The sequence below is a fragment of the Leptinotarsa decemlineata genome, unplaced genomic scaffold (genome assembly GCF_025532065.1).
Source record: "Leptinotarsa decemlineata unplaced genomic scaffold, Ldec_3_MD MMD2_tig00026328_RagTag_RagTag, whole genome shotgun sequence".
Taxonomy (NCBI): domain Eukaryota; kingdom Metazoa; phylum Arthropoda; class Insecta; order Coleoptera; family Chrysomelidae; genus Leptinotarsa; species Leptinotarsa decemlineata.
Genome location: NW_027412688.1, coordinates 27,120,180 through 27,142,992, shown reverse-complemented (window position 1 = coordinate 27,142,992; position 22,813 = coordinate 27,120,180). Strand labels below are relative to the sequence as shown.

Genomic DNA, 22,813 nt, shown 5'->3' with positions numbered 1-22,813 from the left:
ATATTCTAGGCAGTTTGAGAGTGTCTAGAAGATGACAGTCGGCTTACTTTTTCCATTATGAAATTTGGTTTGATATGACTTTGGTTGAGTTGGAGAACTAGTACTGCTTTTTTGCTGATTAACGTCGTTAGCAAGAAACAATTGAATATTTCGTTTTCGATTCATTAAAAAAAAATTCAATAACACACCGGATATATCTGCATCTTAATCTATTGCCAACTTCTTTCTGAACCTAAACGCTTTCCAAAATATTCCATCCCGAACGCAGTTATGTTTTTTATCCATTTTTCGTCAAGTTTACCAGAAATTTTTTAATCAAAACAAAATAATGCATATCTGTTGCAATATTCATCTTAAAATAGAATTGAATGTTGGAATACATCTATTTTCTTAATACGTTTTTGATCACTTTTTTTGTTGTCTTCAAACCATTGATGATATGGTATTCGTTATCGTTATTTGGAGAACGTCGATACTATGAACTTGGTTTTTCAAAAATCTCCAAAAATTAAATTCTATGAGTGTAATATCTGGACAAGAGAAAGGCCAACCAGCTGATTCTCCGGTAGCATTGAAACGATCAATAAAAAGGACAACTGAAAAATTATAAACGTTACGAGTATTGTATGATGGCACACTGTTTTGTTGAAAAAACACTCATTGACGATCAACAAACTCTTTCAATATGGTTTTTGAAACTTCATCTAACGCTTATCTGTTGAAGTAGCATCGTAAAAATATGTTTTATGTCTGTGACGTTTGCTCTTCTCATGAAGATTTTAGATTAAAACTAATCTTTCATACAAAGTCCAAATGATACATTAATAAACTAGAGATTACTCTGTTCAGAGAAAGGAGATCTGTAAAACTCTGATGGAAAACAGTACAAGCCTCCCATCTATCACAAAAATATTTGTTTCAGTGATGAATGTACACTGTTTCTCATTAGTAAGGTTCATAGATAAAATTATCGTTATTGGAGAGAAACAATCATACGTCTTTCGGGAAAGCCATGTTCAATGTCCAGAAAAACTGGAAATTCATATTCCATCGAACAAAACTCAACAACAAAATTTTATTTGAATGTGCCGACCCTATAATCATCGTAATCGTCGAAGGAAATCTCGATGAAATCATTATCGGTATTATATTACAATATGGTGAAGCTCACCATATTACTGCAGATAAATCTACCAGAGTCTATTCGAAGCAAAAAGGTCTACGAAACTGAACCTCCTTCAATATCGTATCAACAGCAGACAATAAAAAATATTTGTAGAAATATCGGTGTTGCTGTATTTGATAATGTTTCATATGAAATTTCGAACATAGAAAAGTTCAAGTCAACCATTTTGAGCATCTTTTGAATTGAATTCAATGCACTCATTGAAATTCATGAGAAAAACATAGTCGGCATTAGCTTTAGGGGGTGATGAAGTATTCGTCAGTGGCTTCAAAATGGTGTGTGTCAAGAATTTCTTTCCATTCGATCTTTTCCGAGATGGCACACCCAGCCGCCATATTTGAGTTTTCATCTTTCAATTCAACTCTAAATTCAACTATAAAATTCAGTATTGTATGCATGTTTATGCATCAAGTCCTCTACCTCAAGTTTTGATTTTGTGAATTGTCATTTTCAAAAAAGGTAAAGATTGGACAACAAAGAAATTCACTATATGCATAACTTCTTTAAATTACCAGGCCATCTTCAATTAAGAGTGTTGATCATGACCCAGTTGCCAACTTGACCTCTTTTATTAGTGGTCTTTTATTAGCAGTCGTGAAATATCCAGGTTCTAAAAGTTTATTGCGATCGTAAAGGTCTTAATTCCCTCTATTGTGTTGACGGATGTGGAACAAACTGGCTTTGGGAAAATAATCCCTTTTGCTCTTGTTTGCTCGACAGTTCAACTGTTTACAAAAGAAACCATAACGCTATTCAATCTACAGCGGCAAACTTCATGCTTCACAGAATTTTATTTCAATCCACAGCCATGAGTTGGGGAGTCAGCTTCTGGCAATCTAGAGGATTGCAATATAATTTAATCAAATAAAAAATGTGGAATAAAAAGTGGAAATATTTTATTTGTTTGCATCACGTTTGTTGGTTGAACAGATAGACAGATTGAAGTCACAACAGCAAATATTGGGTGAGACAACGATTTTCAAAAGAAGTCTATACAGTAATTTGATAAAATAGTCACAGAGCCGGTTGTGTGAACAAAAAGTTGCCGATACCATGACCAATTGAACAATTCAAATTAACTCAAAATATTTCATAGAAGTTTCAAGATATCAAATTTGACGAGTAGTCTAATCAACAAGTTCAAAAACATGAAGAATAGAGATAAACTTCCTAAGAATATGAGCGATAGCTCATTCGATTCGAAATCACCTCTAGAAAAACTATTTTGAAAGATTTTGGTGCAGGTGACAAATTGCAATTGTTATTGACAAAATAAGATCGAAAAAAATGGTAAAAATCAAAATCAGAATAACATTTTTATTTCAAATCATAATTATCTCTAGACAATAAAACAGGCAAAAAAAATTTTCGAAAATATTGAATTTCTCTATTTGTTTAAAACAATTTGATAAACAAATTACGACAAAAATGCATATCCTATGTTAATAACTGCCATTGTTTGATGTAAAAACAGACATAGCTGAATATCAATTGAAAAAAAATGTTATCAACAATTTTTAGATATTTCATTTTGCAATAGTTATAAAAAATCATAATCAACAAATTAATAGATTTTTTTGAACTTTTATCACAAGATCGTATAAAGTATATATATCAAAAGGCTCCACGAAGTTTAACATTCATAGGCCAATTATTTATACCCTTTATCCCATTACTTATGCTAACGGAGATTGGGAAAAATTTGTCAGTTTACAATTGAATAACTTTTTACAAAATGGTAATAAAACTTTTTTTTCTACGGAACTCGATTGATTCAAGATAGAAGATACTAGATTTTTTCAAATTTTTATAATGACATGTTATGTTATAAAATAATTATTTCTTTTGATAAACTCTCTTTAGCGGCAGCGTGTGAGGAACCCTATTTTCAACGTCAAATTAAAATTATAAATAATGGAGATAGAGTTTCGGGAGTCGAGACTTTTTCATCGAAAATTTCCTCTTTTTCAACGAGCTTTTTTCAAAATTGCCTAAATATTGATATTTTTTAGTTATTAACGAATAACTTATCTTATTCTGCTAATAACAATTGCAATTTTTTACCTACACCAAAATCCTTCGAAAACATTTTTCCGAATCGAATGAGCTATGGCTAATATTTTCAGGACCTTTATCTCTATTCTTCATGTTTTTGAACTTGTTGATTAGACTAGAGAGATGTATTATTACTTCTGAGAATTTGTCGGTTAACGGTTGGGTTCATATTTGTTGAATATTACCATATTACCCTAGAGGCAATTAAATTGCCATTACCACTCATGCATATCGAATAAATTGAGTAAAAGGCTCCGAAACACCATTTTGTATCAGTCAGCTCCCACATATTAACATCATTTTCTTTACTGCCAAAGGATTGTCTTTAATGTAGCAGCTGGTATCTCAGTAACTATAATACCAGAACTACCTCTGATAGCTTTCTTTCCATAACGAGACAGATCTTTAGCAATTTCCAACTTGAACGGTTTGGAAAGCATCGTCACACGTGACGATGCTTTCCAAACCGGGACAGTGGTTGGACACAGAAGAGCCACCCAGTCACTTTCCTAATGCGAAAACTCATCAAAAAAAGGCCATGGTTACTGTATGGTGGTCAGCGGCTGGTGTGATTTACCATAAATTTCTGCAACTGGGCCAAACAGCAGAGTGCTATTGTGAGGAAATCGAATAAATATACCGGAAATTGCGTCAGCAGCGGCCGGCACTGTTTAACAAAAGAGGTCCGATCCTGCTCCACAAATTAGTCTCACCGTCCCAAAATTAGACAAATTGAGCGTCGAAGTTCTGCTTCACCCACCATACACCCCAGACCTCTCGCCAACTGAATACCATCTTTTCAAGCACTTCAATAACGTTCCCACCAGTAGAATCTCCTCCAATCAGGACCAGGCAAAAATAACCTCCATCGTCTTCGTCGAATCTCCAGCACTCAATTTTTATGCTGACGAAATCAAGCGGATTGTGTTGCGTTGGCAAAGGTGCTTTGATTAGAAATGCGCTTATTTCGATTAAATTGAGTATTCAATTAGATATTTCCGTTCAAAATATAGGCATTAAAAAGGACAAAACTTTTGAAAAGACATGATATAAAGGGTGTTTCAAATTCGAACCTCACCATTGGATTCTCGGAAACTATACGAAGATACGAAGATGGTTGAATCAGGGAAAAGTTGTGTATTCACCTGACTTACAATATGCCGTTGAGAAAGTTCTGAAATTCCGAGTATATCCGGAGATATCCGGAAAAAACAGAAATTTCGGAAAATGGTTTTTATTTTTTTCTGACTTTATTTTTTGAAGGATTCGAAAATGAATTCCACTTCCACATTGCCACTTTTTCTCTGCTACATAATGATGTTTTCATATTTGCTATCCGGCGTTTCGTCTTCCGGCCACCATCATCAACTTTATTTTTTCTTATGGGCGCTACATTGGATTCTTTCTGTTTTGAATAGAATCAGATTTTACCTTTTCAATGATGTATCATAAGTTATCATTCTTTCTCAAAAAATTGGAGATATTGAAAAAAAATAATTCTTATCATAATAGGCTTTGACTTTGATGTTTCAAAATTTGACTTTTAATTTGTTACACTCAATGACTTTTTGTTATTGTACAAGTCATTGAATTTTTGGCAAAAATGGGTTTCACGAATGAAGGAAAAAGAGATATGATACAAATTTATAACAAATACGATAGAAACAGTATCAGGACATCGGAAATGTATTTCAACTTGTATCCCGAAAGACGACAACCACATCGAACTTGTTCAAGTTATTGGATCAAAATATCATCGAGTTTGATTCATTCGAAGAGCCGAGGTATGTATGTGTTACACATTGTGTCCTTTTTAATAAAGATTAATAATTTGCAGATAAACATGAACCTGGGGAGATCTACACGTCAAATTTCCTCCGAAATGAATAATTGTCGTAAAATTGCTTGGTCACATCTCAAAAAAAGCAGTTTAAAATGTTACAAAATACAAATATTTCAAAAATTGCATTCAGGTGATACCGAAAGGCGATCAAAATTTTTTAGTTGGTTAATAAGAAGACCTGATTTTTGTGTTTTCCTGGAAAATTCAATTTGGACAAATGAAAGCACTTTTATAAATTGTGGGATATTCAGCCGAAATAACGAACACATTTGGAGCATAAACAACCACAGGCAGTTCCGAGAAATTCGACAGTTTTTAATGTCGATTTTCGAAGACTATTTGGATGATCTACCTTTGGCTAACTAAAACATCCAGACGAGTATCTAATTACCTGTCTGAAAGTTTTGGTAATAAATAAATAAGGAATAATTGTCCGGTGAGGTGGCCAGCAAGGTCTCCAGACTTAAGAGTTATAGATACATTCTTATGGAGTACACTGAAAAATAGAGTTTATAGTCAGAGGGAATACCAAAATATTGGGGACCTTCAACACAGCATTGTTGGAGAGTTTGGAAGATTGGGGAGGAGGGTTATTAATCGTGAAGTGAAAAATATTCGAAGAAGGGTACAGTTGTGTTATCATGAACAAGGCCAACATTTTGAGCATTTCCTGTGATTCACTTTTGTCTTTACATTTCAGTTAATTATTGTTATTTGTTCAAAGTTCTATTTTCATTAAAAAGGACACAAATTCTAATTTACCTCATACACACCTCATTCCTCAAATTTTGATTATTGATTCGGTTTCCTTATTTTTTCATTGGCTTTTCAAACGAATCAAATTCGGTGATATTTTGATCCAATAACTTGAACATAGTTCGATGTGGTTGTCGCCTTTCGAACGACTTCCTAACACTGTTTCTATCGTATTTGTAATACATTTGTATCATATATCTTTTTTCTTCATTCGTGGAAGCCATTTTTTGCCATATATTCAATGACTTGTACAAGAACAAAATGTCATTGGGTGTAACAAATTGAAAGTAAAATTTCGAAACATCAACGTCAAAGACTATTATGATAAGAATTAATTTTTTTCAATATCTCCAATTTTTCGAAAAAGAATGATAATTTATAATACACCATTGACAAGGTAAAATCTGGTTCTGTTCAAAACAGAAAGAATCCAATATAGCGCCAATGAGAAAAAATAAAGTTGATGATAGTGGCCGAAATACGAGGCCATTATGTAGCAGGAAGGAAGTTGCAATGCGGAATTGCAATTTATTTTCGAATCCTTCGAAAAATAAAAACCATTTTTCGAAATTTCTGTTTTCTTCGGATATCTCTGGATATACTCGGAATTTCGAAACTTTCTCAACGGCTTATTGTTAGTCAGGTAAATAGGCAACTTTGCCCCAATTTAACCATCTTCGTATCTCTCATAGTTTCCGAAATTCCAATGGTGAGAATCGAATTTGAAACACCCGGTATGATTATGAATCATACAGAATTCGATTGAATAATATTATAAAGCTGACAAAAATCAATATTATAAAAACAGATTAAGTACAATAAATGGAAATTGTAAAAAAACGTGGTAACTTGTAAATGAAATAACTGGAAAAAACTCATTAATAAAAACAAAAATCGGTAATAAAACGTTCAAAAATCAAAACGGAAAACCAATCTCTGATGAAGAAGATAATCCTAATAATTTTAACGATTACTTCACTAATATTGGAACTGAAATGGCAAAAAACATTAAAAAAATTAAAAAATTACCTGATCATTTCCTCAAAAACACCATGCAACAAGAGTTCATGTTTCTGAAACCAATAACACGAAATGAGCTGATTGAAATTATATTCAAGCTAAAAATCAACTGTTCATCTGGTCCTGATGGCATTTCTTCGATACTCATAAAGAATATTCATTCATTCGTTATATCTCCAATAACTCACATGATGAATTTGATTTATAAAAATGGTAAACTATCACACCAATGTGAAGAGTCAATCGTTACCCCCATATATAAGACAGGTGAGCGTGATGACATTGGAAACTATAGACCAATATCGGTTATCAATAATTTCACTAAAATATTTGAACCTCAATGCAAAAAAAATACTAACAGACAGACAGTTGGGTTTCATTAGCAACTCCAGTACCGAAAAAGCAGTACTAGATTTTGTACAAAAAATAATTGGAGCATCAGAAAAATGTTTAGCTATATTTCTAGACCTAGCTAAGGCATCCGACACCGTTGATCATGACATGCTATTAAAAAAAATTACATGGGTATGGTATACGTGGCCCAACATACAATAAAGGTCAAAGCTGATAATAGCCTGAGTGAAGCAATGAAAGTTAAAACAGGAGTACCACAGGAAACAGTTTTAGGTCCGATACTATTTCTTGTTTACATTAATAGTATCTGTTCCATCAACAATTTTGGGGGTCATGTCATATCATATGCGCACGATACAGCACTCATATTCACAGGTAGTAATTGGAAGGAGGCATTTGAAAAATCAGAAAAGGGACTGAAAAATATCCAGATATGACTTGATCACAACCTTCTGAGTCTGAATTTGAAAAAATTCGAATTCATTACATTCACCTTATTACAGAACGATCAACTTGGAAACAACATAAAAAAAATCTGATAAAATCTGTTATTATCCATATACATGACAGAGACTGTACTAATACAACAAATTGCAACTGTGCTGTTATAGAAAGAATGAAAATGATTAAGTATCTGGGAGTTATAGTGGATCGGCATATGAGGTGGAATGACCACATAAACTATGTTGTAAAACGGCTCAGATTTTTAACAAAAAAATTCTATGAATTGAGAAATATTCTGGAATACAAAAATTTGATCACCATTTACCAGTCTTTAGCAGAATGAGATACTGTATTGCTGCCTGGGGTGGTACATTTAACAATTCTCTCAATTCCCTCCAAATATCTCAAAATACAATCTTGAAAATATTATTCAAAAAACCTAAACTATAGGTACTCTACCGAATGTCTATAAAAGGAAACGCAGTTACTGAAAACAAAAAAATTTACACTTCAATCAACAAACAAAAAAAACAAACAAGATTCGTTACTGGCTCTTCCATATTCCATAAACATACAAACATTTAATAAAAGTCACACACAGAGATGTATTTTCTATCACGGTCCAATATTATTCAATCTTCTGCCAGTTAACATAAGAAACAATCCCAAATCTCAATAAATTCAAAAAATCAATCAAAACACAACATGTTCAATACCGAACTTCTCGATTTATTCGGCTAAACATAAACGATGTTCAGCAAGCTCTTCATCATTCCCAATGGTCATCAATTCTGTAAATTAATTAATCGAAATGTGTGTATATAGATATAGATATGAGATAGTTAATGGCATATAATTGAATACCCTGAGTGGTAGATGGAAAGCGCAACACAAGAACTTTAGTTACATCCATCCTCACACTGAGGGTAATAAAACTCTACATATAAACTGTAAAAACTTTAAAAATGATGACCCATAAATAAATCTTGAAATCTTGAAATTCTTGAAAATCTGGTTTTAACTGGAATGCTCTGTATATCTATGTCTTTCATGTATTTGTCTTTACAGGTTGGTATGAAGACAATTGGTTCGAAGTAGTCATTGAGAAGGAGGGAATCGAGTGCACGGTGGAGCAAATGAGGCAAGCAGCTGAAGGGCATATCACCACAGAAGCCCTCATGTGGAACCAGAACTTAAACGAACGGACGATATCTGGAATGACGTCTGAGGATTTTAGAATGAAACTGAATGACGTGTTGAGAAGTGAGGGCTACGATATCGCAAATCAGAGGTATCCAGAAGGTTATCAGGAAGCGCCGTTGGCTTATGATGCAGTTTGGAGCGTGGCACTAGGTAATGATAATAATGAAGTGATATATTCATTAGGAAGTACAGACTCAGCTCTCAGAACATGAGAAAAGCACCAAAAGGGAGAATTTGGCAGCAGCCGTTCTTTCATGCCTCTCATTGAATCAATGTATTCTCATGTTCACTATTTCAACATTATTGAGTACAATAAAAGAGGTAACAAAACATCAACTGAATCAATGTCTTTCCTGAAGACCGTATTTTATTTCATTTTTATTTGAAGACAGTGAAATAAAGTCTTATTTCATCCGGAAGAGATTCAGTAATCGAATTCTAATTTATATGCAGATGTCAACTTGATTGATAAATTAATGAATGGCCAAAGACTGTAGCATATGAGATAGATAAAAAGTGAATTTTAAAAACAAGATTAGAGTTGAGCAAACTCATCATACAATGACATCGATGACATTTCTGATATCAAAATAAACATTATATGAGGGTAAATGAACCCTTTCAATGCTGAAAACCGACGAGTTAGTAATTTTATCATACAGTAGATTTTGTCAAACCCTTTCTAAAAAAAGTATGGAACTCAAATGAAGTTGGATCATTCCATTCCGTTGAAGTTCACCATTACTGAAGGCCATTAGATGCGAAGTTTATTAGAGAATGATTCTTCAGTGAGTTTGTTAACTAGTTGGCACAACTCCAGCATTGTTTCGTATCGGACTAATTGAACAAACCGACGGAACATTTTCCACGTAAACTTCAAACGAAACAGATAATTCACTTTATAACAGTAATTTTCCTCTGTTCTTGGATGAAAAAAGTTTTTTCGAGGAATTTCATTAAGTTTTGATTTTCGTAATTTACTCGGAGAACGAAGTTTGTTTGTTATTCAGCTGCAACAATATGAATTTAATTGGAGTTCACCCATCTCTTATTGCTCTTTGCTTTTGAACGAATTTCATACTTCCCGAAAGAATAAGCATAATGTTTGGATAATCGTTTCAGGGTTTGGTAATATAGAATATAATTTCATAATAATGATAATTTTTTATCAACAATGATATATTTCTGCTGAAAAAACGATCTTATAAAATACTAGGCAGGTTAATATCAATAGATTAGCTCTGCAACTGTATACACCTGCATCAGAAGCTGAAGGTGTTTAAATCTATCAGATAACTCCAAAAGCCATGCGACTGACATCTCAGTCATTTTGAAACTTCGAAATATTACCTTCGTCTCATCAGTCAAGTCCCTTCAGGCAAAAGTTGTATTGTCACATAAATTATTTATATCAGAACAAATAACATTAATCTCTCAACGTTATAGTGTGTTAGTCCATGTTCAGGTAAGACAAACAAACTGGATGTTTTGTCCACTCGAGCGCATACCACTTATAATAATTGCCTCTGTGAAAAACATGATGTGCTCAAATCCAAGCCACAAATGGACATTGTTTGGACTTGGGACTCATTGATAGTTGTCGCAAATGCCAATCTAATTGGAAATTGCACACGTTTGAAATGAATTGGCACATCTGTATGTATAATAGGGTTTCATGATATGAACGACAACGTGTTTCAATGACTAATCGCGTACTGTTGCACAGCCGACGGAGCTTTATCTGAGAGATATACGAAAACTTGTAAAGTTCAAACGTTTGATTAACACCAATACGTAGTGAAAACGGTGGATAATTCGAATCATTGGGAAAAAACATGTCCAAGTCAACTATTGTCGAAATTTCAAACGTTAAAAATTATGTTGAAGGCGTATAAGTCAAAGTGTATTGGCGCGTGATACCAATGAAAAATTGGCATTACATAATCAAATTTAGGTATGCAGTTGTTTTTCAATTTCAATAGCTCCGCGGATTATCCTGACCTCTACAGTTTTTTCGATGGCAATGATTTTGCTATTTTCGAAAATTATTGTGTGGCCCATTTCACGATGCTGGTTGAACAGTGATCAAGCAAGCAAGTACAGCAAGCTCATGTTCAAAGGCACTGTTGGCGACTCTTCTATTGGTGTCGCCGATGTAAGTCCTAAAACAGGTGGAAGATGGTATTTTATGTATGTTCTGTGATTCATTCGCTATCGTGTCCTTAAGTGTTCGTAGGAAAGTGGAAATTTGATTGTCGGCTGTGAATACAGTTCTCTCTCCAGAATTCGGCTCCCTTTATTAGTGACTCCATGAATGAAAGAAGAAAAGCTTTCAAATGATCCGTCTGTTCATAGGGCTGAATGGGATATGAGGTATGAATTCGTCAAATTTGTATGAACTTTTGAAGCTGGGATTCGGGATAGTCGTTTTGGCGAAGGGCGGATTAGAGTTGGTCTAGTTCTTTGGATCTAGTGTGGCTAATAGACCTGTGTATGAAATGATTCAGAACCGAATTTGATGATGATGATGAGCCTTATCATTGACGTAATAACCGCTACGTTAATGGTGAGTCCCATCGTCATCCATCGTTGTGAATATTGAAGAACAACATGTTAGAAATAATGTTGCGAAACATAGTTCAAATTTGATGAGTGACATCTACCGTAGACGTATACTTACAACTAAAAAAATACCAACATCAACTACAGAGGTTGCAAAAATTACTTGCCATTACTTGGAAAAAGTTGTTTGCTATAACATAAATTTATATTTTATATATAATAACAATGAACAATTGTTATAGAACAAATATTTTTCGAATCAGATGACAATTAATCATTATGTATTACCTGCAAAGGTAATATTTGAGATTGAATTCCGATTTCGTATACAATGTTTTGTTCTCAACGAATTTCATCTAATTTGTCATGTTTCATATATATAACCCAAATATCGGAAAGTTGTGCCCTTGTTTTTCAATTCGTGACTAGTATTTCAACTTGAAATGTATGTATCTTTCTCCTGAAGATGGCATTGAACATTAATTTTTTTATTATCTTGTGTTATGGTGTATACTTCCATTCTGCTCTCTATCCAAATAATTTCCCAATTTTGGCCTCAACTGATTAGCAAAGAGTACCTTCCTGAATAAGGAAAGTGACTATACCAAAACTGACCCTCCGACTTGAATTTGAAGAGCCCTGTATAATTCATGTTACGCTTCGAGAATGAAAACTTTGGTAGGTTGCCAAAGCTAAAAAAATAAAGTGACAACAGAAATGAATTTCTCGAGACATTTCCTAAATCAAGACTCATAAAAGTAAAACTAAACAAATTTGATATGAACTAACATACACAAAACACGAACAAAAACAATTAACTCAGTCTGGGCCAGTAAAGAGGATGCCAGAAAACTATATCTATGAAATATATAAGATTAGGTTGACGCCTCCGGCTGTCAAGACGATATAGACGAGGCCGGGTCGACAAGAAAATAATATGCGACAGAAAAAACTCGTACTTGGAACTGAGTAAAGTCAACAGCTATGATATATCTCATATACAGAGTATCTCAAATGATAATCCGATAAGTCGTTCTGTTGTACACCGGAATATCGATTTATATAATATCATTTGAATAGTGGCAGTTTTGGAGATACTGATTCCAAAAACTTTTTATTGAAATCTTCCTATCAATCATTAAATTGCATTTGCTGAACTCTCTTCGATTGAAATTACATTATTTCTCAGGTGTAAATGAGCCATTTCAACACCTTTGTACCACCACCATTGTACACGCTGCATAATATCACCGTGATCCGTGGTTAACATAAAGATAGCCTGCTGTTTCCACCTGTGGAACAGTGGAACTGTACCATTGAAGGATACAATGAAAAATAAAAAAATGCTAAAAAATAAAAAAGTCCAGCAGGTAAATGCAAGACCAATCTGGCAAGAACCGTAACTCGCGTTTCATCAAAAGCATTTGAAAAATTGGAAGGCTATTGAGGCGGCAAAATATCCGGACTATCTTATAAGATACAATCACTACCAGTACCAATCAATATCAATGCTATTACTTAGATCAAGAGACAAAAATCTATCGAAAATAAAAAAAAATAAGCATTGAATGCTAAAATTGTGATCAACAATATATGACTATAAGCCACCACAATAAAAAATATTTGCCAGGGCCCAGGAATACAAATATTTCATGGAAACAAAATGTTCAACTACTGTACTCTTCTAACATCACCTTCCAACATTGATACATCATCTATCAAATAAGAGAAGCCATTATAATAAAAGAAACAAGCGTTGATTAACAAAACAGATGACTCAGCAAATATTCCTCAAAGTTGGAAAATAAACAAGAGTGATAAAAGACATCACTCAGTAATGAACAAAATCTCATCAGAATATATCTAAGAAGTATCCCAACCACCTAAAGAATTAAAAAATCCCACTGTCATTTATGCAAGACACAACAAGTTCTTCAAGAAATAGGAGCAGTGATATATATTGATAATGTCATCTGAAAAGGTAGCGAAACGTCGATCTTGAAAAAACTCTCAGCGGACCATCCTTGAAAACCTACATTTATGTACCACATTGATTAAGGCACACACTAACTAACTTCATTGTTAACGATAATGAATGAAATTCATGATCATTTCATGGAAGAAAACATGAATTCGTATGAAAGTTTAACGTATTATTCATTCTATAGTGGCTTCCTAGTGGAGAGTCTAGAGCTGTTGCGCTTGATATTTCTAACGCTTTTGACCGAGTGTGGCCAAACTTCCATGCTATGCTAAGCTTGGAACACTGTTTCGAACCAGAGAACTGTACATACCTCAGCAAATTTTGATGCTTTTTAAAGCTCAGCTGAGACCTTCTTTGGAGTAATGTTTTCATGCATGGAGCTCCGCAGCCGAAGGTACCCTGATGCTGCTGGATTTCATCCAGAAAAGAGGCATCCGCCTGATTGGAGACGAGAACATCACTTACAACCTTGATAGTCAGGAACATCGAAGAAAGGTTGGAGATTTATCTGTCTTCTATATATATTTTCACAGAAAGTGTTCAAGTGATTTGGCACATTTGATTCCACCAAGAGCGGTGCATATCAGAAATACGCGACGGACTGTGGCTGCTCGTCGTTATGAGGTTCAACTCGACCCTGAACTTCGGTGTTTAAGAACTCTTTAATTTGGAGAACGGCGTTTATGTGGAATGAACTTTCTGAAAACGTTTTTCCAAAATGGATTTCATCTCCAGCGATTCAAGTCCAATATGAATCATTACTTTGGCACAGGCACCGCTTTAAGAGCGCCTTAAGGATTTTCCTGTAGTGCTTGTGTTTTGTCCTCAAAAAGTAGTAGTTTCTGAGATCACATACATACATACATACACACAGGCATACATAAAAACGTTTTGTTTCAATCATAATTGCTTGGTATTGATCGTCCATATGAACATTACCTTAACATATACTTTCAAATCGTTCTCTACAAATAGAAACTTCTTTCTTTTTGGTTCGACACGAAATTACACTTTATATGAAAACCTCATCAAGACAACGCACATCAAATCTGAAAAAATGATGGAGAGAGAATAAAAAATTATGAATTGATTTAGGAGTGGGTTATTCTTAATTTTTCAGAAAAATATGAAAAATCGTATTCAAGAGTTTTTTGAGATTTTTTTTTCAAGGTTCAAGGTGCAAAGAACGGTGCCTGTGCGAAAGTAGCGATTCACATTGAATTTAAATCGCTGGATAATAAATCCATTTGGAAAAACGTTCTTAGAAAGCTTATTTTACATAAACGCATTTCTCCAAAGGAAAGAGTTTCTAAACAGTGAAGTTCGAGGTGTACTGAGTTGAACCTCAAAACGATGAGCAGCCACAGTCCGTCGCGTATTTCTGATATGTACCGCTCACTTGAACACTCCCCGTGAAAGTATCTACAGAAGAAAGACAAATCTCCAGCTTTCATTTGATGTTCCACATTATCAAGGTTGCAAGTGATTTTCGCGTCTCCAATCAGATGGATGGGTCTTTTCTGGATGGAATCCACCAGCTTCGGTGTATGTTTGGGGGCGGGGCTCCATACATGAGAATAACACTCTCAAGAAAGTCTAATCTAAGCTTTATGAGGCATCAAAAGTTGCTGAGGTGTGTACAGTTTTCTGGTTCAGAACAGCGTCTCAAGCTTTTGAGAAGCAGCCTTCGCAATTGTTACGGTTCCCAAAATGCATGAGCGGATTTATAAGATAACAGAAAAGTAATGTATTGAAATCATATATTTATGCACAGCATCCACCCTGTATAACATTCAAAACAATTCAGTTCAGTTTTTTGTGCCTAAAGACAATCAGAATAATTCGACCTTGAATAACGTTGATAGGGAAAAAAAGGAAAGGAAAAAGAAAAGGGTTTTTTCTCTGGTAATGAGAGTTGAGTTTGGTTATCTTCTCTGGAGCAAGAATTTTGAGCTCATCACTTTGTGGATTTGAAGAAACCAAAATATTCAATACGGGAATAACTATATTTGGGTTATCTAAAGGAATAACTCGCCCACAGTATTGGGGATTTTTATTAAGTACCCGTTCTCTTGTCAAATTCCAATCTTCAGGCCACACAACAACTACGGTAAGAACCCACTTCCCGAAAATACCCTAAAGGGTATATCCTTCTAAACATTAATCTCATTTTAGGCCTTTTTATTACCACCTCAAGTCGATATTGTGAACTATATCCTGGTATATCTCTCGCAAGGCTAGACCACCACACCCCTTATATCTCTGATTACGGTCTTCTGAGAAGCAAGTTATCTGCATGGAAAAGATCATTGCCTGAGTGGACTGCGTACAGGGGTTGGATCGTGCTGCTGGAGACTATTCTCCCATATCCCATGCATGTAAGGTCTTCCTGTTATGTATTACACCCTCCCGCACGACCTCGAATCAACATTGCGGCACAAATTGCAAATTCTAGAAGGAACCAAGTATTTACCACACCTTAAGTTTAATCATAAGTTGCTTACTTTTATATCTGTGAACCCAAAAGTATACTTCTGGGCCATAAGCCTGTAATCACCACAAGCTTGGCGTGTTTGAAGAAACAATACACTTATCCTCCAAGTGGACTTATATTTACCCACCATCCCTCTCCGCTGAGTTCCGGCAGCCCATAATTTAGTTCCTAAGTAACAAAGTAACCCGTTTCAATCTACGACAACGAAGGTTACACAATTCCAGCGACATGATTGTGCCAAGACATATTGATGTCCATTCTAAACCCCAACAAACTTATCGAAGTAAAAAGCGAAATTGTCTGACCTGACATTATTATATCCAGTTCGAAAACATTTATCTGTTTGGAGAATTACTAAGCCTTCTAGATGTGAAAATTTATTTGAATTGAATTTTCTATTTGAATCTAAAATGAAACAGGAAATATTACCCTTGTCTGGGCATGTTCTTTATTGCTTTCGTTGATATTGAAATAGAACGTGTACCCATAACTATTGTTATTCAAGCCTTGGCAACATCTTCATGAGTTTAGTTCAAGCTGATGAACAAAATCCAGATGATACCTAAAAATGAACTTTTATGAAAACAGTTTTCATTATTTTTCACTACCATTGATTGTACAACGGCACCAATGGTATTTTCAATTTTTTTTTATTTTCATACGTTTTCATTGGTGATATACATTGTTCAATCAGATTTATTGGAGTGGTAAAGTGAAAAATATATTCAAAAATAGGATTGTTCAAGCATAACGATTAAATGTAATAAAACGAATCAACTAGCTGTCGCCCTTCCATAAACGGCAACCCTCAGGAGTAGAAAATTGTGCGAGCTGAGGATTACCGAGGTCTTACATTGAAACGTGCGGTTTCTAGCACTGACCTACCTACTTATTTACTAATTGTGCGAGCTGAGGATTACCGAGGTCTTACATTGAAACGTGCGGTTTCTAGCACTGACCTACCTACTTACTAAATTCCAATATCATCAATTATGTTTCAATATTGTATATGTATTCACTTCATGGTACTGCTGAAAGCTTATTGCACTATGGTTTCTTAGAAGTAGGTGCTGATTATTGTCACAAAACTTCATAGAATATATAAATATTCAATTCGTTCACAATACACATCAATAGGAACGAGGAGCACATCTGTTGTTTCAGTCAGAATTCTAGTGTTCCTAGAAAATAATTGACATCCACATGAAGCAGCTACAATTACTTGGCACATCGTTTCGGAAGGGCTTTCTCTTTCATTTTTGATATTAAAGTAACTTCTATGCATGAACCATATATCTTTGTAAAGGGTTAATTCAAAACTCAATTGCTTTCGTGTCTTATTTCCGAACGTGTTCCACATTTTTCCTATGAAGATGAAGAACTAGAATGCCAATAAGCTTTTCTTACAAATATCATTTCAAATTCTGGATTCGAATATCTCTTTCTTCAACACGCATACCTTCAGGTAGAAGTATGAACAATTTTAGTGCACTGAGTAACTGCTTCATCATTGTGAACGGCAATGTCATCTCTCCCTACGCCATCTATGAAATCGACAGGAAACTCAATACAAGAATATTGATGGTAGCTTTCCTATATACCTAACTTGTTCGTGAAATGAGGTTTTTCACGGTTTGATTGATTTATCAAATCTATTTTTGAATAATATTCAGTTACAAGCTCACAATTTTTCACATTTTCCCATTTGAAACATCTGGAAACATCTGACATGTTCAACCTCTAAAGAGTATTTCAGATAAACAAATCGTAAACCACCAATTCAACTACTATACCGTGTTATTTAATTTATTCTGCTCCAAGGTTTTTTTAATCGAGTTTCATGTTCAGAGGTCCCCTATCAGGTAACCCTTCTGCACAACTTTCAAATGGTTTGTTGGTTACTTCGCAATTAGTGTAAACTCATTTAGGCCAAACCACCTGTCAACAGGTTCATCCATTTGCTTCAAACCGTCACATGAATTGTGTGTGTTCAAAATTGCTGTGGCTATTAACATAAATTGTGAACAGCTGGGACCCTACTCCACTTATTTGTGGAACACCACAAATCACAGTAAAATGAACCACTGACAGTAATTTTTGTTCAAAACCTGAAACTTTTCAGTGTCTCGGTAATTTTTCACCTGAGTCTATCTCGTTTTATTTATTTATTTTTTTCCTAGAATGTGGTATACTATCTAGTCATACGCTCAGTTTCTCTGTGTATACCGTGTACAAACAATTTAGTTCACAAGTTGAATGCGTTCAAACGATATCATTTCCTCATAATGCAGGATATTGTTTTATCATAGTACTTGCGGTATCCAGAAGCTGGTGTAATACTCCCATTCACCATGTTATAATGAATGTTTACACGGGATTAATTTCATCGCTGTTTGAACTCTAGGAAATTAAAACCTCAAATATTCACGACGTAACAGTTCAGTTCATGATATATTATGTTTTAGCACAGGGGGTAATTCACTGTTATGAAAAATAATTTGTTTTTCAGAATAAATATACTAGCTTATTCACATTACATTACAAATGAGCGGGAACGCACGAAATGTGAAAAACATAGAAACTTCGAGTGTGAACTGGTCGAGCCCTGTGTCAACCAACAGTACCATTCGATTTTACATCCTACGATCTTTTGTCATTTCCCTCTATTTACATTCATTCTCCATCATCAGTACTTCCAGATGATCATTTTTCGAAATTGAAAGTGTCGTTGACATTCTTCTTCATATCCTCCTGAAACTGCAATGTTGTTGTAATTTTCTCCAGAAGCCAACGATGACTTTTTTAGTTTCTGTGAAATGATAAAACTTCATTCGGAAACATTTTCAGTATTTTTTCATCAAGTGTTTCAGTATCTTTTTCTATTACTGTTTCTGAGATGAACTCATTAAATTCAAACGTTATTCTTTTGTCTTCTGTATACAGTAATGATTTTTTCCACTCAGGTAATATTTGCAAATATCTGAGTTGCATCACCATAAATGTCGTTATTACCAAATTTTTTTGTTTTTGGTAGTACGGAGTTTTTAGGATATCTTGAGGCGAAAGTTTTTATTCTGAAATTTTTCAATATGACCATCATTACATCATCAACAATAGTATTGATTCGAATGTCAACTGTCGTCCTGCAACAGTTGACTAAATTTACAGGGAAGTTGAAATGCGGCCTGTTTCACTGCGACCTTTGAACATCTCTGGTTATCAAAGCTTTTTATCTAGCTGTAATACGACAGTAATACGACTCTGAAGCCTTGATATTGGCTCCTTCATTCTGGTTTCTGAGTATCACTTCTTCCAAGCCTTAGCCTTGCTATTGTTTCACATTCACATAGCACCTATAGTGCGGTTTCTTCTTTCTCCTGTCAGAACCTGCATGAAGTTTTTCCGCCAAGCCCATTATGCTCATATGTTTCATGAGCCGACAATGCCCCGTTAGCAGATATTTCGTGAATTTAGGCGAGGGTTTCCAAATGAACTTTTTCGCCTGCCTCATTCCTAGAAGCTTGCTTCACCAATTTAGCAACATTCAAAAATTGAAAGATGCCTTTGTGCTTGTCTTCGCCAGCACACATGGTTTTAGATGCACCATCACGGGCTGGAACATCGGCCTCCTGATTGCCCTTGTGTCCTTGGTGGCCAAGTATCCAGGCTAGAGTAACCCAATTCTAGGAACCTACCTGAACGAGTACGCCCTTCAAGCGGTGTAATACCTAGCGAAAGCTATGTATGGTAATATAAATTCTAAATTCGGAAAGAGACAGATTTCTTCAATTCAGATTATTTTTAAACGCCGTAACTGTCTCTCATAAAACGTTAAATTATGGCCAAGGGACCGAGAGTGTTAAGATAAACACTATTCATCGGCTTGAGAAGATGCCCAGTCAGAGATAATTATCACGTAACTCGATAAGGCATATACATTTCCCATGAATTGAACGTTTTGAGAACTCATCGAAAGATGTTTTTAAGGATTTACGTCGTACGGGGGCAACGATGAAGAAATAACGGTTTGAGAAACGCTAGGGGCGAGAGACTCGTGATTTGATTTTGCTGGCTTTTTGAAAGGAAGAAAGAGAGACGGTTCTGGGAGCTCTTCGCTTAAGGTAGCGGTCTGGGAGTGGTGCGAAAGTCTTTGTTTTATGAAGTAGGTCTGCGTTAATTTTGAGGAGGTTCGAAAACTTGGGAGTTTGAAGGGTTCTCTTGACGGTCTATCAAGGGCGGTATATTTTGTTTTGGGAGATAGTTTTCCTAGGTGGAATCTAATTTTTTATTCTTGACAACAGGCAGTAAGCGTGATTTTGCGTAGTCTTTTATTCTGAAGCGAAAATCGAGCAGTGTAGTGCAAAAGTTTTAAAATAGGGGACGAGCTGGAAAAAGGCAGCGGTGAGTTAATTATACATGTTGTGTACTTACCATTCTATGATTTTGGGAAGGAGTTAGCTATAATAAATTTGTATACAGAGTGGACCTAATAATTGCATTATAGATATTTAGCGGTCAGAAATCATCGGCCAAGTTAGAGTATTTCGTCACTCTCGTATATTATAGTAATAATTTCCGGCGAAGGCACGAATATTGAGTTTGATTTTTTTTTTGAGATTTATTTATGGTTATTATTTTTAATTTTTTTTTAATATTTTTATTTATTATTGAATATAGTTTCTTCTGAAGGTTTTAAGCAGGCTTTTATTTCAAAATCTACCATAGTAACCTCGTGGAAGGAAGTGTCTGCGAATTTTTTTTTTCAAGATCTTTTCTCTCTGCAACTGAAGACCTCCTCCTAGTGCAGGAGGCGGAATTCAAGCCTCTTTCGGACTTGTCTGACATCCAAAATTTGATGTGGAGAAATTCGCATCTGGTGACAGTAGCTGCCAAATTTTATTTGAATAAACCAAACACGGAAATAGCGAAAGGGTTACCAAGGCTTGATAGACAGTAAATGACGTATTATTTATGTGTGACCCAGCTATAAAAAAATCGTAGATGTTTCAGTGGGATACGTATATATAATAATAATAGTAAAACCGTGCCGGATTTGCTACAGCGGTGAAAAAATTTGGTAATGGCGATGGTTTTGTTTTGAACTTTCTTCCTGAACAATTTCCCTACACAGAGTGCGATAGTGGCAACTTCTGCCTGAAACACTGTTGCGTTCCGTCCAAAGCTGAGTGTGAATCTTGACCTCGCTCTGACTCCTACTTTTTCTTGGATTTTGAACCGTCCGTAAAACAAGTTTTCTCTGCTCCAACCGGCCGGCCGTTTTTCTATTCCTCTTTGCTTGTTGTGCTGATTTTGAAACTTTTATAGGAATTGGGCAATACAGGACATTTCAAGTATTGGAACTGCCTTCAATTCGTTTGACAGGTTCAGTTTTTTTCCTGTGTGGATACCTGCATCAGCCTGTGTGTCACTATTCGAGCTCCTCTTCAATTATAGATATGTAGTGGTGGAAGGCCAATTTGAACACCAAGAGCTGCAGTTGAAGTCATTCTCATGGCTTACGTGATACTCAGACCTGCCAATCTTTGAATGCTACTCACTAGCCTAATCTCATCACCCCATTACCTTCACATATAGCCATAGTGTCACTTTTGGGTTCAACCCCCAGTTTTTCCCATATATCCTTCCGCAGATTCCCAGGATCATCCCAGCCTCATAGACTGTTTTTGGAATGTAGATTCCTCGCAGGCCTATGATCGAACACAACCCCCAGGTATTTGACATCTTTGGCAAATGGAATCTTTACTTCGTTGAGCATCTGTGGTTTGAATCTTCTGATTTTTTTCTTGTTTACATAAGGACGGTGGTTTTTCAATCATAAACTAAGAGAATTTTATACTTACTGGGTTGTTCTATCTGGAAGTAATAATGTTGAGGTGTCTCCAGCCAACCTGTCAGCTGTCCCATCAACTTTTGGGAACTCATTGTGGACTGGAAGAAACTGCAATTAGTTCACAGTGTGGAAGATTTCCCAAAAGATAGGTGTTGAAGTGTTTGTGAGATTTTACCCTAGCTCAAAGCTTCACCTATTGATGAAATAACTGCTTTCGCTTTGTTTATAGTTTCTATAAAGTAGCCTGTAACCTTCTCTTCAATATTTTATTTTAATCTTGAATATGATGAACCCAATTCCAAATTGGAATGTATTGATGTCGAAAAATAAGTCGTTCCTCTCTTGCTTAGAATAGTTAATTCAATTTTCATTCTAGGGAATGGTTGGTCTTGTATATTCTCACCAAACTGGATAAACTTTACTTACTCAAGCTAGTACTTTGATGACGGTTGAGTGCAGCAATGCATTCGTAGTTCATCCTAGCACCATTGTCGAGACCCATAGACCCATTGCGGATAGGAATAGCGCTCTCTAGTGATGTAACACGAAAGTTTTTCTGGACTGTTTTTTCAATTGTTTGTTGCAGTGTAAGTTGTAGCGGAAGGCATAGAATAAGTCTCGTTCATCAATTGATGTCAAAGCTTGGTATTGCAACACGCTGCCTAGAAACACCTTTTTTGGTTTTATTATAAGTGATTTTACTTCTATGTTGATTTGATAGATAGTGTCTTCATGAAGAGAGATGTCATCGCCTTCACTTACGCTTCTATTCCACAGACAACTAAGTTCGGATATGTATTCGTAGTTCAACCCAACACCACTAATGAGACCCCACGAATTCCTAATCTCTCGGCTCTGGTTTCATCTAGTAGCTTTGCAGTGGAAGTTTTGGTGAAAGACAGGAAACGAATCTCGGTTCTTCAACGAATTGTATTGAAGTGACTCGTTTATTGTAATATTCGTGGATTGAGTCTACTGTTGATTCCACTGACGACCTTTTCTTGAGGACAGATTTCATTGCTTCTACTTATTCCGGTAGGTCTTTTAAGAACAGTTGGATT

The 22,813-nt window shown here is 35.3% G+C and overlaps 1 protein-coding gene and 1 long non-coding RNA gene across 6 annotated transcripts in view; both read left to right on the top strand.

The window, feature by feature from the left end:
• GABA-B-R1 (gamma-aminobutyric acid type B receptor subunit 1) overlaps positions 1-22,813 on the top strand; it is a 418,797-nt gene that overhangs the window by 324,319 nt on the left and 71,665 nt on the right. For all 5 annotated transcript variants that reach the window (XM_023161124.2, XM_074182810.1, XM_074182811.1 and 2 more), the window contains one exon: positions 8,727-9,011. In XM_023161124.2, the coding sequence (XP_023016892.2) occupies positions 8,727-9,011 (285 nt within the window). The remainder of the gene's footprint in view (positions 1-8,726; positions 9,012-22,813) is intronic.
• Positions 15,104-16,008, top strand: LOC141485659 (uncharacterized). Its single transcript, XR_012467336.1, has 2 exons — positions 15,104-15,517; positions 15,583-16,008. It is a non-coding gene; the product is annotated as an uncharacterized lncRNA (long non-coding RNA).